Source organism: Saccopteryx leptura, chromosome 2 (genome assembly GCF_036850995.1).
Source record: "Saccopteryx leptura isolate mSacLep1 chromosome 2, mSacLep1_pri_phased_curated, whole genome shotgun sequence".
NCBI lineage: Eukaryota > Metazoa > Chordata > Mammalia > Chiroptera > Emballonuridae > Saccopteryx > Saccopteryx leptura.
In genome coordinates, this window is record NC_089504.1 from 238,007,085 (window position 1) to 238,021,272 (window position 14,188).

General features: G+C 57.5%; 1 protein-coding gene across 4 annotated transcripts in view; it reads left to right on the forward strand.

The window, feature by feature from the left end:
• The window catches only part of PXN (paxillin), a 50,051-nt gene extending 35,863 nt beyond the window's left edge, over positions 1-14,188 (forward strand). The window contains exons 2-15 of one of the 4 annotated variants that reach the window (XM_066370775.1): positions 2,404-2,630; positions 2,931-3,046; positions 3,477-3,613; positions 3,716-3,917; positions 4,705-4,840; positions 6,305-7,204; positions 8,252-8,527; positions 8,693-9,007; positions 9,566-9,667; positions 9,899-10,069; positions 10,171-10,344; positions 10,932-11,013; positions 11,138-11,286; positions 12,087-14,188. In XM_066370775.1, coding sequence (XP_066226872.1) covers positions 2,404-2,630; positions 2,931-3,046; positions 3,477-3,613; positions 3,716-3,917; positions 4,705-4,840; positions 6,305-7,204; positions 8,252-8,527; positions 8,693-9,007; positions 9,566-9,667; positions 9,899-10,069; positions 10,171-10,344; positions 10,932-11,013; positions 11,138-11,286; positions 12,087-12,353 — 3,254 coding nt within the window. In that variant the 3' untranslated portion in view covers positions 12,354-14,188. The remainder of the gene's footprint in view (positions 1-2,403; positions 2,631-2,930; positions 3,047-3,476; positions 3,614-3,715; positions 3,918-4,704; positions 4,841-6,304; positions 7,205-8,251; positions 8,528-8,692; positions 9,008-9,565; positions 9,668-9,898; positions 10,070-10,170; positions 10,345-10,931; positions 11,014-11,137; positions 11,287-12,086) is intronic. The other 3 variants (XM_066370776.1, XM_066370777.1, XM_066370778.1) reach the window with 3 other exon arrangements.

Here is a 14,188-nt window from a genome sequence, read left to right on the forward strand (position 1 = left end):
ACTGAGGCTCAGGGAAGCGAAGTGATTTTCTGTGTGGCCATGGATAATGGAGAAAGCAGCTGGAACTTGAACTCAGCTCTGGCTCGACTCCAGAACTGAAGATCTTCTGACTCTGTACTCCAGGCCTGCGCCTTCCGACCAACAGATGTATCTGTGTTGAAAGAGCCCATTGAAAGCATAAAACAGAATCCAGTCCGTAAACCAATAAGCAAGACTTGGAGTCATACCATGTGTGACACAAGAGAGTGTTTGATGCAGAGGGCAGTGGCATCTCTGATTCAGAAGGTTTGACAGGGAAAGTTAACCACCTGTCTTTTATTGAGTGTTTGGGGTCCAAGAAACCCAAGTTTTTTATCCCAGCTATGTCCCTTTAGCTGGCTTTGGCAATGTAGGGTTGTGACTCCACCTCTGAGCTTCAGTTTTACCATCTGAACTTGTGTATTGTGAGGGAGGTGACACAGGTGAAGCTCTTGGCACATTTGGGTGTTTAAGCATGGCAGCTGCTCCTGTTACTCCTATGGGGTGGAACTTGTTGCCTGCTCTGGAGTTTCCCAGCTGGCTTTGCCCATGATGAAGGGGGAGGAACCCCACCCTTGCTGGATTGGGCCCAGAGGAAGTGGGGACTCTGCATGAAGCCAGGGCAGCAGGTGTGGCTGTGGAGAGGCCACTGGGATTGGCCCTGGCCGCTGGTTCCTTTTCTGCTGTTACCTAGACACACATTGACTCAGTCTAGTTCCGGTTTGCTAGAAACAGGAAGCCAGATCTTTTCCAAAGGGCCTGGAGTGGGAGGAGGCTGCAGAAACTGACCTTCCTCAGGCGTCAGGAGACCTGTGCTGGGCCGTGGGTCTGGGATCCTGGGGCTTGGAACAGGCTTCCCCTCTGAATCACTGGGTCGGAGCAGGGGTAGGTGTGTGTGGCTGGCCTTGGGGGAAGGAGACCCGGGCAGGCAGCTGGGAGAAGGAGTGGGCCCACAGACCAAGGCCCTGGTACGGGCATTTCTTCCCTCTTACTTTCTCTTAAGTCAGGATGGTCTTAGAGACAGGGCCACAAGGGGGGGATCAGACTGGCAACCCTGAACTTCGAGTTCTTCAGAAAGATGTACCGTTTAAATATGTCATCTTTTGGTGATCACAGTAGCCCCTTGCAGGCCAGATTTTGGGGCTTTGAAGCTTCTGAGGGGTCAGGTCATCCTGTCACTCACTGGTTTTGTGATCTAGAGGGTGAGCCCACCAGTTCTCGAAGCTGGTTTCCCCATCTGCAAAGGAAGGTTCAGAATTCCACCTTAAGGGGTAGTAGGAGGACTAACTGAGGTCATGAATGTGACGAGCCTAGCACTGTGCCTGTCTCTAGTAAATGGTAACAGTGCCGCCACTGCTTTCTCATGGTTTTTATCCCAGAGGCCAGGGACTGAGTCCCCAGTAAGTCACCAGAGAGGTGAATGTGAGCAAGTCCCAGAGTAAGGCAGGAATGAGGGTGTGGCACATGGGGCTGGTGAAGGTCCTTGGGGTGGGTGTGAGGGGATCAGCAGTTCTTACTCCTGCCTCTCCTGCTATCCCAGAGTCTGGAGACTGAGGAGATTCAGGGCCCCTCTGTTGTCTGCCCGGAGCCAGAGTAATGAAGCTCGCACTCGAGGGCCAGTGTGGCTCCCTTGCTACTGGTAGAGGCAGGGTTGTGGGGCCCTGGAGCCTCCGGGGCCAGGCTGCTTGCCAGGCTTCTGCAGAAACAGCCTACGAAGCAGTCCCCCCTCCCCCCTCCCCCCCCCCCCGCCCCTGGCTCTTCCAAGGGGGTAGGGAACACTGCACCAGCCTGGTTTCAGCCCCCACCTCCCCACACACCTCACCTGTAGCCTCAGAGGAACTTGGAGTCTGGGATTCTGCTTCTAGATGGTCAGGAATACAGGTCCCACCCCAGAGGCCCCTCTGATGTGGGTGGGGGCTCAGAAAGCTTAGGCTCTTAGAAATTAAGTGGGACTGGTCACTGCCCGGGCCCCTCCCCATGACGTAGGGCCCCTCCCACCCATTCTCTCTGCTTTGCCTGGCGGAGTCAGAGCACTGAGTTCTAGGCAGGCATTTCTGATTCGCAGCCAGCCAGCTGCCTAACCCAGTCTGGAGGGAACGCAGGTGCCTGACTCCCAGATGTAGGAGAGCCTCAAGGGCAGCCCCGGGAATATCCTGAGTGCTTCCGTCTGGGGCTGGGGTAAAGAGAGCAGCTTTGGGACCTGGCTCTTGGCCAGGTTGGGCTGAGCTGGTATCTTCCTGACCTGAGGCTAGTCATTTCTCTCATGGGTGGGGCAGTTGCTTATATCATAACTCCTGGGTGCAGGAAGGGAGGTCACTGTCATTGGAGAGTTAGATCCTAGGATCCTTGCTTCTCGAAGCCCACTCGCGTGCCTTCTCTCTGCAGACGCCCTGCTGGAGGACTTGGAGTCCACCACCTCCCACATCTCTAAACGGCCGGTGTTCCTGTCCGAGGAGACCCCTTACTCCTACCCAACTGGAAACCACACATACCAAGAGATTGCTGTGCCACCCCCTGTCCCTCCACCCCCATCCAGCGAGGCCCTCAATGGCGCGCTCCTTGACCCCTTAGACCAGTGGCAGCCCAGCGCCTCCCGATTCATCCACCAGCAGGTAAGTGAGCACAGGGACTGAAGCTGCCAGAGGCTTTGGGGTAAAGGAGCTTGTCTGGCAGCGGCTTCTGGTGCCAGGAGAGGAACGGGCTCAGGGAAAGAGGAGAGGGGCCAGGAAACGCCCAGCTCTGCCCACCAGACGCCACGTGAGGGGGGCAGTGACCAAGTGTTAATCACCTGTCTCTAGCCAGAACGTGGAAATTCCCTGGTGAGACTGGCTGTGAGCAGCAGCCTCCAGGGGGTGACTCGGACTGTTCCGTTTTCTGCCCTGGGGAGGCTCTGAGCATTCTCCTTCCTGCAGCCTCAGTCCTCGCCACCCGTGTACAGCTCCAGTGCCAAAGCCTCCGGTGCCTCTGTCCCCCAGGACGGCGGCGGCCCTCCGTGTCCCCGAGCTAGTGAAGAGGACCACGTCTACAGGTACTGCCCAGCTCCTGCCTGCGCACCTTCCCTTCCTGATTGGAGGTCCTGGGGGCCGGCCAGGGATGGGGGCAGCTGAGGCCAGGGATCAGGCATGGCCACAGCCCCGTGAGGGTTCTGATGGGTCAGTGGGCTAAACTTCAGAAGGCCCAACGCTCTTGGCCAGCTCATAATGCCTCTTGACTGGCCTGGTGGCCTTATCACTGCCATCTGCTGCCACTGCATACATTCTTCTGCTGTCATGTCACCCACGTAGTGAAGGAGCTGAGAAGGGCTTCCTTTTTCCCTCCTCTCACCACCTCCCGTCCCACTCTTAGTCCTCTCGCTGCTGTGGGAGACCTCGGATCCCTTCTGCCTTATTCTGGAGAATCTGGGGCTTGCTGAAGCTGGGGAGTGTCTCTCAGTGTGGATGTCCCTTTGTCTCTCAAAGCTTCCCCAACAAGCAAAAGTCAGCTGAGCCCTCACCCACCGTGATGAGCTCCTCCCTGGGCAGCAACCTTTCAGAACTTGACCGCCTCCTTCTGGAACTGAATGCTGTGCAGCATAACCCCCCGGGCTTCCCTGCAGGTAAGACTGCCCCTGGGCCAGGGCCTTCCGGACCCCCAGGCCTACCTGCTGGTAGCCCTGGGTCTCAGGGTTGAGCAGTCTTCCTTTCTCCCTCTCCCCAAGACGAGGCCAACTCAAGCCCCCCGCTGCCTGGAGCTCTGAGCCCTCACTATGGCATCCCGGAGAATAACAGCCTGCTGGGGGTCAAAGCTGGGCCCCCAATGAAGGAGAAGCCCAAGCGGAATGGGGCCCGGGGCCTAGAGGACGTGCGGCCCAGTGTGGAGAGTCTCCTGGACGAGCTGGAGAGCTCCGTGCCCAGCCCCGTGTGAGTGCCGCCTGGGCTCACCCGGCAGGAGGTCTCACTCTGCCGGTGCCCATGCTCCGATGTCTGACCAGGCACTGGGGATAGTTATGAGTCACACAGACCCCATTCCTGCCTTCCTGAGCCACACTATCCATCAGAATAGGTAGACATCGTGCACTCCAAGGGCACCTGTAGCTCAGTGGCTGTTGGCATAGGAATTGGAGCCACACAGTGGGGTTCAGACCTTGGCTCTGCCTTTCTAAGTGGCTCTCAAGCCTTAGTTTTTCTATCTGTAAAATGAGATTAGAGGATGTGGGATAATGGGGATAAGGCCACCTGCCTCCATAGGAGTGAGACCCAATCATACATGTAAGGCACAGGGAATGGTTTCTGGCTCATAGCAGGTGTTGTACATGGTGAATGCTTTTGAGTGTTAGCTCTTCTCGCTGTGACCATGTTGGAACAGTCACACATGGACATACAGCGCTGAGGAGCATGCACAGTGCTCGGGCTTATTTAATAGGCTAGCTTGAACCTGGGCTGGAGGACTAGAGGTGTCCTTCTGGGAAGGTTGCCATTTGAGCCCCTCTCTTCTCCCACGTCGGCTCACCTCAGAGCTCTGTCCCTCTGGCTGACAGTAGCCTCCTCCCCCAGAGGAGATCAGGAGCTGGCGGACTCCCCAGGGTTGGGGATGGTGAGACCCCAATGTCAGAGCTGACTTGTGGATCTCCTGAGGAGGGAAGGGCCACTCTTGGCGAGCTCAGGGCTGGACTCTGGGTTTCCCACTGATGTCATGCCTGCCCTGCAGCCCCGCCATCACTGTGAACCAGGGCGAGATGAGCAGCCCCCAGCGAGTCACCTCCAGCCAGCAGCAGACGCGAATCTCGGCCTCCTCTGCCACCAGGGAGCTGGACGAGCTGATGGCCTCCCTGTCGGACTTTAAGGTGCCCCGAGTCCCCAGTTTTTCCCTGCCCCATGTCTCCTCTCCCTTCTCCTCCTCTCACTGTGTGAGTAGCTGGACTCAGCCCTCAGTTTGGGTGCCTTTTCCTGAGCTAGGGACCCACAGTGCCCCGGCCTTGCCAGGGTCTGGGGGAGGGAGGGTCAGGCCAGGCTGCTGCAGGCAAAGAAGTGCTCAGCAGGGACAGTCCTTCCTCTCGGGTGCTCCCAGCTCCTAGCCACCCAGGGCGGGGATCAGGAGGCCAGGACAAAGGGCCCTGTGTTGATGGCTGCACTTGATGGGGGAGGGCATTCTTTGCTGGGCCGTGTGGGACTTGAGATCCTGTGCCTGAAAGGTCATTTGCCCTGAAGCCCGTCTCCCACGCGCACACTGTCCTCCACACGTCTTCTTTCTTTCTGCCTCTGGCTTCTGAATCCACAGGCCTCCTTTGCCAGCCTCCTCTCCTGCCCCCTCTTCCTTTCTGGGCCTCTGAATCCCACAAGTTCTGTCTGTGGGAAACCTAACCCATCAGGCTACCGGGCCATTCCTGCAGGTGGCGCCCGGCCTCTCCAGGCCTCCCCAGGCCTCCCCAGGCCTGCCTGGCCTGAGGTGCTTTGTTGAGAAGATGTGGTGCCTCCACAGGGACTGATATTGACCGAATTCTCCAATAGTTGCTGACTGCGCTTCTCCATGTGGGTCGTCCTTTGGCGCTTGACTTAGGGAATCTGAGAAGGGAAGTGAGTGATCTACGCGATCTCGGGCCCGATGGTGCCTCTAAACCTCCCTTCAGCTGGGGTTTTATGGTGGGGGATGGGAGTGGGGCTGGGAGGGGTTGGCGAGCTGCTGGCAGTTCTGAACAGCCAAGGTTAGGAGCAAGTCTGTTGGACCCAGGCACTGGCTTAAGGAAGCCCTGCCCTCGATTCCTTTAGAAGGATGTTGCTGTCTGAGAGCCGGCATCATGCTGCCCCATGGGAAGCTGTGCTGGTTCTAGCTGGGGCCTAGGGCAAGTCCACAGGGGATAAGACATGGGGAAGCCGGGTTTGTCTGGGACAGGCGGAGCCGAACATCGAATCTGGGTAGGAGGAGTCCAAGTGGCTGCCTGAGGCTGCCTTTCCCTTAATGGTGCCTGGGCTGACCTCCCTGGTCACCTGTCTTCCATGTCCATCTCCCCTTTGCCTTTTCTCCCTCTTACCTGCTCTGACTGGGGTGGCTCCACAGGCTTTGCTCAGAGGCTGCTTCCTGCTGCCTGGGTTTGATGGGGGCCAAGGACATGTTGCCCAGGGAAACCTTGGGCGTCCAGGTCTTCTGTGAGGGCCCGTCCTCACGCTTCAGCTTTGCGGCCACCCTGGTCAGTAGAGATGGTAGCTCTCAGAGCCCTAAGGTCAAGCCCACCCCGCGCTGTGAGCGTCTTTCCTCACCTCTCCTATTTCTTTTTCTTCTCCCTCTGCCTTTTGTCTTCCTCCTCCACCAGACGAGCTCCTCTGCTGTGGCCCTGAACTCCCTGGGGCTGCTGCCCGCCTCAGCTCCGTCTTCACTCCACACACTTCCTTCTCCTCCGGGGCCCTCTATGTTCTTGCCATCCACCACTAAGCCCTCCCCTCAAGGCCTCAGTCACACCTCAGAGGGCCTCTGCGCTGAGGACAGTGATAACAGACAGGGCCTTTTACCTCCCATAGCCCCAAGCTGGCTTGACTTGGCTGGCCTTGGGGTGACACCTGGTTTAGAGGTGACACCTGACATCCCCAACTCAAAGTCTCCCTGTGCAGAGGGTTCTCCGGGGCCATGTGGTGCAGAGAGCCAGGCTCGAGCTTGCAGGGACGTTCTAAACCTTACGAGTGAGTTCTCCAGGGCTTCCCCAGGCCACACTCTACCCCAAGCTGGGTGTGCAGGTCCCCAGGAGCCTGGAGACCCCCAGGGGCTGTCAGCCAACCCTGTGTACCCAGAGGAGGCCTTGGCTGCCACATGGGAGCAGTCATGGGCTTTGAAGGCACTCAGGTCTGAGGCTCCCCGCGGAGCTACGCCCAGCTTCCAGGAAGCGACTGAGCCCACTGTCATGGCCGTAGACCGTCAGGTCACCTTCCCAGATACCTGGAGTCTCACGAAGGAACATGGACAGCTGAAGGCGAGGGCAAGGCCAGAGCCAGCGGGGCCGGAGAGCAACTGCCCTGCTCCAGTTGACGAGGAGCAGTTAGGTGGAGAGACGCCCATGAGGGGAAGCCTGGTCAGGCCAACCCAGGGACCCGAGACACCCAGGAGGCCAGAGGGCACCACCAAGGCTGTTGCTGAGGCCAAGAGGGAGCAGCCGGAGCTTCCACAGGCCGTGGTCACGGACACGCCCGACACCACCCAGAGGATTTCCACCTCCGGCCAGGCAGGCGCAAGCTTGCACGGCTGCTGGGCCTGGCTCTCGCCAAGCCTGAGTGTGGGCCGCTCCTGGCTACCTGCATGCAGCCTCCCGCTCTGTGCATGTCTGCTTGGGCGGCAAATCCTGCGATACTGTGGCCTGGGACCCTGACCAGCTCTTAATACTGGGCTCTGTGGGGCTAGTGGAACTCCCTGGGCCTGGAAATCTTAGTGAAAACCCAATTCTTGCTTGTTTAAGGTTTTTCCTTTAGCTGAATCCCCCCTGGGATCCTTAGGTGATGTTTGTGACATGGTTAAAAGCATGGGCTTCGAGACCAGATAGAACTGAATGCAGACCCCGCCTCCATCACTTGCTACCTGTGTGACCTTGGGCAACCCCAACCAGTCTCAGTTTCTCATCTTAAAAATGGGGGTGACAATAGACCATTCCCCCCAAGGTTGTCCAGAGGATCAAAGGCGATCGTGCCTGGAACATGCTTAGAATACAGCACATGGTCTTGCATAAGTCCTGGCTGGTGTTACTGTTAGTATTTGCTTCTTGCTTCATTAAAACCTCATACCCCCCCCCCAAAATAAAAACAAAAAAACCCCCACCTCATACCCTTTCCAAAAACAAAGCAAAAAACCCAAACCACTGCAAACCAGCAGGTTATAATATAAACATGAAATGAAAGAGGTTAAAAGATTTAGAAGGAAAGACTATTTTTTATTATAAATCAAAAAAGAAAGGAAAAGCCTTATACTTTTTTAAGAATGCCCACTTACACCTTCTCCAGTAATTCTCATAATCACCCTGTAAGGCAGCCAAGAAAATACTGCAACCCCATTTCAGAGACAGAGGAGCTGAGGCCCCTGGGAGTGAGGTGTCTTGCCCAAGGTCAGGGCCGACTTGGAGTCGAGTGCTGGGAGTTTGCTCTGCCCCTGGCTCCACCCCACCTCAGCTTGGGTCTTCTCTGGCAGTGTTGTCCAGTGCCCCTTGCCCACCCGAGTGTGGACTGGGCGGCATTGGCAGAGCCCAGAGTGGGGCCATGACAGCTTCCCCCTCCCCCCTCAGATCCGCTCAGTGATCAGGAGGAGCCGGGAGACGGGCCACGCGCACCCCATGTCCCGGGAGCCCTCCCCTCGCCGCCGGCTGGACCCCGCCACCCTGAGCAGGAACCCATCCCAGGAGAGGCTCATCGCAGAGCTGCAGGGCCGGCTGGGTATCCAGCCGGAGGCAGAGGAGGCTGCAGGGGCGGCGGGGGCCTCCACCGAGGACTGGATGACCGAGGGTGTCGTCATCACTGTGCAGCCTCGAGGGAGGCGGGCTGAGGGGCAGCTGGTAGAGAAGGTAGCGGGCAGACAGCCAGGGCTGGTCCTGTGTCTTGTGGCCTGGAGAGGCTGGTCAGAGTGGGAAGGCCGGGGAGCCTGGGGATGTTGCCTCTCCACGCCCTGACTTGCTGAGCTGCTGTTTCCTCCATCCTCTTCACCTGTCTCCTTCCTTCCTTCTCTCCAGGTGATTTTTCCTCCCGGCTCCCCCATTCCCCTGAGAAGAACCTTCTCTGTTCTGCCTTCTCCTCCTCCTCCTGTCCCTTTGCTCCAGCATCTCAGAGATGCCACAGCCAGCAGCTCTGCTCCTCCACTGGGCCTGCCTGCCCCCTCCACCCTGGGGCCCTCAGCGCTCCCCTGGGGGTCTCCTGGGGCTCAGAATGCTGGGGCAGGGCCACAGGAAGAAGATGTGCAGGGGCCCACCTCTCCCCCTCCTGCGCCCCACACCGTGAGGTCCGTGGGCTGCCAGACCGACGAGGACCCTGCCTTCCCCCCGATGCAGGCAGGCCCTGGGGTCCCAGTGTGAGCCCTACCTGCACGTGCGCACACACTCTATCTCCCTTCATCCACAAACCCAGCACAGTACCCTAGCCCTTCCTAGACCTTGCCTTAACCTGGACCCTCACTTAACCTGATGTTCTAAGATCGCCCCCTCCCCCGGAGCCAGCTGTCCACTTGCTTGCCCATGGGGCTTCCTTCTGCCTGCCCCTTCCTGCTGTCCCTCGGTCCCGCCTCAGGCTTCATCTGAAGAAGCCAGTTGCAGAGGGAAACCGAATCCTGTTCCTCCTCCTGCAGCCCCCAGGCCGGTACCTGGGCAGCCCCTGCTCTCTGGCCTCAGTCCCCTTTCTCGCCAGGCCCCCCGCCTTTGGTCAGCTCACTTGCCTCTCTCTCTCCTCTCCTTGGGATGCTCTAGACTGTTTCTCCTTGTTTTGGTACTGCCAGTAGGGGAAAGTCCTCTTATTTTAAATTCCTTTTTGTGAAATGGTCCATTAACAAGGTCTCTTTATATTTCTTCCTTATTTAAAAAATATTCTCACCCTCGTTTTCTCCCCTATTTAAGATCCAAGGCCTGGAACACAGAGCGGACGGAGAGCTGTGCTGGGCGGCTGGCTGGCCTCCGAACAGCGGGCAGAGCGGTCCCGAAGGGCAGGACGAGGGAGGGGTCAGTGCCAGGCTGGGGCTCAGCGTCCTGCTTGCCATGTTTCCCGGGCCTCGGGCAGGCCAAGGCGGTGCCCTGAGCCCCTCCAACCCCCAGAATGTCTTGCAACATCACTCCCACCTCGAGGGCTCTTGAGGCCCCTGGAGGAGGCTGCGCTTCTTGCCTCCATCAGCCCATGTGTCCAGGAGGGAGAAAAGCCCCCCATCCTGACCTGCCTCTCTCTTGTCTCCACAGTTCATGGCCCAGGGGAAGGCGGGGAGCAGCTCTCCCCCGAGGGGGCCACCGAAGCCCGGGAGCCAGCTGGACAGCATGCTGGGGAGCCTCCAGTCTGATCTCAACAAACTGGGAGTCGCCACAGTTGCCAAAGGGGTCTGCGGGGCCTGCAAGAAGCCCATCGCTGGGCAGGTGATGAGCGGTGGGGGTGGTGGGCACGGCGACCTGTGCTCCTCTGGGAAAAGTGCTTCATGGCGGCCAGGGCCGTGAGCCACAGCCTGCCCCCTCCTCAGGTCGTGACAGCCATGGGAAAGACATGGCACCCCGAGCACTTCGTCTGCACCCACTGCCAGGAGGAGATCGGGTCCCGGAACTTCTTTGAACGGGACGGACAGCCCTACTGTGAAAAGGACTATCACACCCTCTTCTCCCCGCGCTGCTACTACTGCAATGGTCCCATCCTAGATGTGAGTTCCCGAGCGTGGTGGGGCGGGGCAGCAGCAGCTCACATCACCCTGGTGGGGGGGGGGGGGTCAGGTGGTGCCGTCTTAGGTCGTCACAGGTCCTGAGCTCGTGAAGCTAGTAAATGGTGGGGCTGGGATTCAAACCCAGGCCTGATGCAAGTCAGGCTGCTTGCCTCCCACCCACCTCCCATCCCAGATGCCCTTCTGTGGAGACTCAGAGGTTAGGAGACCTGCCCAATCAGTGGGTGAATTGCTGGCTCCCTCTCTCACTGTGTGATGTTAGGGAAATGCCTAGCCTCTCTGAGCTTAAGTTTCTTCATTGATAAAATGAGAGTCACCATAGAACCTGTGACCTTGACTGCAGGTAAGGGTTAAAGAGAGAGTGGCATGTCACCTCCGTCAATAAGTTCTAATTCTTGGTGTGTTCAGAGCACAGCTAGGAGAGACCCCATCTTGGCAGCGTTTGGTCTTGCCTGGGCTGGGTGCAGGGCTGGGTGGGCTAGGGAGGACAGCCTTGCCTGTGAGCCTCAGTGGTGGGTCTGCCCACTGGGGCAGCTGTTCGGCTCTGACCCTGTGCTTCGCTTCTACAGAAAGTGGTGACAGCTCTTGACCGGACGTGGCACCCCGAGCACTTCTTCTGTGCCCAGTGTGGCGCCTTCTTCGGTCCTGAAGGTACTGACTGACAGACTGGCTCACTACCCCAGGGAGCGCTGGGTTGCGGGGGCTTTGCTGATGTTGGAGTTGGGGGCTCCACCCCTGGAGGCCCTAATTCTGTCCCCCAAACCACGCCCCTCAGGGTTCCACGAGAAAGACGGCAAGGCCTACTGCCGGAAGGATTACTTCGACATGTTCGCGCCTAAGTGTGGCGGCTGTGCCCGGGCCATCCTGGAGAACTACATCTCGGCCCTCAATACCCTCTGGCATCCGGAGTGCTTTGTGTGCCGGGTAAGACGTCCCCTGTCCCCGCATCTGAAGGGCACCGGGCAGCCGGGTGAGAAGGGCCTCCCTCTCTTTGTTCTCTGGACACAACTTGGAGGCCTTGTTTGTGGTTATTAATGGATGAACAGGAAGAGAGAGTCCACCTCCTCAGGTCCAGTGAGTTGTGGGCCAGGGCTTGTACTGAGGCTGGGAGAAACCAACCGCAAGGCAGAAATGTCTCCAACCTTGTCCTGTGTGGCACCCATCACGTTCAGGATAAGGGCATGTGAGAATTAAACGAGATAATGCAAGCATTTCACAGCCTCCGTGGAATTGGCCGTTGGTTTTCAAACTGCAGTCTGGAGGTCATGGGGGGCCCACAGATATTACTGGGGATCCAGCAAGGGTCCTTTGACAGATTAAGTTTGGGAAACACTGTTCATTGCAGGACTTCTCAGGGCCTTTTATACCTAAGTGCGCATCTGAATCACTAGACAGCAATCTAAGATGCAGAGTTTGACCGGGAAACCCTTTTTTCAGCATCAGGTTTGGGACACATTCTTACAGCCTCCCAGCTAAGAGCCCAGGAGTCAGACCTATGTTTAATCCAGGCTGTGCAACTTAGTAGCTGTATGACCTCGGGCAAGCCACTTAACTTCCATGCCTCAGTTGGGAGAATTTAGTTGTGTTTAGCACCACACTAGGCACACCATCGGAAATCCTTAGCGAGTGGGGAGTGTGACAACTCTGTCTCCCGCCCATCGGCCTGGGAGTGGCCTCAGCCCCACCCCCACCCCAGGCTGAACCCTCTTTCTTCCGCCTGGCAGGAGTGCTTCACGCCATTTGTCAACGGCAGCTTCTTCGAGCATGACGGGCAGCCCTACTGTGAGGTGCACTACCACGAGCGGCGCGGCTCGCTGTGCTCTGGCTGCCAGAAGCCCATCACTGGCCGCTGCATCACCGCCATGGCCAAGAAGTTCCACCCAGAGCACTTCGTCTGCGCCTTCTGCCTCAAGCAGCTCAACAAGGGCACCTTCAAGGAGCAGAATGACAAGCCCTACTGTCAGAACTGCTTCCTCAAGCTCTTCTGCTAGGTGCCCTCGTCCCTCTGGCTGGCGTGCCCTGGCCCAGCCTCCCCACCTGCTACTGTGACCCTGAGGCCTTGCCCAGCGCTGAAGGGCCAAGCCCCACTGAAACTGGAACCCGCGTCTTGGGCTGTGCGTTTGGCAGGAGGGCCTCAAGGCCTTGCCTGCTCTCCTTCCCTCTGCCTGAGCCTCTGGGCTGCTCTTCCTGCCCCCGGGGACAGAGGGTGCTGGAGGGCCCGCCCGCGGACTGCCTGGCCTGGCCAGCACCCCACACTGGAGCCATCTCTTACTCATGTTTCAGCAGTGGAGCCAGGGGAGAGCAGGCAGGGTCAGGTGGGGTCTCTTTTTATCTTTATTTCTCTCTGACTGAACTTTCCTTGTTCTGAGAGTACTGGAGGACACCTGCTCCCTCCAGACAATGCCAGCATAAACCCATCCATCCATCCAAGGGTCAAAGTGCCCAGGGGCTATGGAAGGTTTTCCTTGTGCCCTTCATGCCCTCCTAGTCTCTCCAGGCCTGGGCGACTGCTCCCAGCCCCCATCACTGCTCTGATTCTACTGAGAAAGGCCTCTCCAGCAATAATGTTTTATAGTCACTGCCTCCGTCTCCGGGCTCGGCGGGAGGTACGGCGTTTCACCTCGTGCCTGGACACTGTACCGACTTTGATAGATTTCTACACTGAGGTTTGAATTCATATTGTCTGAGTTGCTTTTAGTCCTCTATACAAAATGATTTTGAAGAGATTTTAAAGACATCCCCTTTTGTACTCTCCTCCTTGTCCACCGCCGCTGACCCTGAGGGTGACAGTGGCTGTGGGACAGGGTTTGCCTTGTACTGAGGGCTTAGTGTGAAGAAGCCATTTGTATTTTCTTTTTTCTTAGCATAAGCAGGTGAAGTGGGAGCAGCTCTGAGACTCCCCTTCTTTAACTTCATGGCTCACCAGGACTGTTTTATAAACTGCTGTATTTTGAAAACCCTTACTTACTACCCAGGCCAGCAAGCTCTTAACCGACATTGGCCTAAGGGTGTCTTGCCCTTTCGGGCCTAGGATTCTGAACCTCATCCATCCTGTTCCTGAGGGAGGAGGAGGGGAAAGTATACTTTGGGAGTGCTGTTTCCTGTCTAAGCCATTAGGAGCATCCGCTCCCCTGTGAACTCTTTGGCGTCAAAAAGAACCCACCAAACATTCTCTGCTTCCTCATTGCTTCTCTGGGGCTCCTCCTGCCTCCTCAGGAAAGCTGGCGTCTGATATTGACCATTGGTCTTGTTGATTGAACTGGGTGCATCACTTCCCCAGATTTCCTGCCCTCCTTGGAAGCTGGCGGTCTGGGGAAAAGGGCCCAGGTTGTTTCAAAGGCGCCTGATTCTGGGAAGAGGGCCAGGATCCTGCTGAACCCATGGAAAGTCCCTGGGCTTTCTCCCCCAAGGATGAAACAGGAACAAGCAGGCCCGGGGTTCCTGGTCAGCAGAGAGGGGCCCTGGTGGGTTCTAAAGTGAGGAAGATCCAGACCACTCTGTGAGCTTCATAGCAGAGGCTGAATGTGCTGGGGTCCCAGGTGAGGGTCCCACCTTTGTGGCAAGGCTGGGAGCAGCCAGGTGTGAGGAGGTCAGCCAGACCCCTCCCGGAGGTCTCCACTTCCACCCACAGGCCTTATTGCTCTGTTTACAGTGACCTGCCCCTGGCCCTCCCCTAGAGGGATGGATGGGTTTCCGAGGCCCACCCTCTGGGTCAGTGGTTATTTGATGATGTTATTTTAATTTTTTTTCTCTGTAAACTTTTAACCTGGCTTTTCCCCATTTCAATTCCTGTGATTTATGCCAATAAAGTTTGCCATTATTTTGA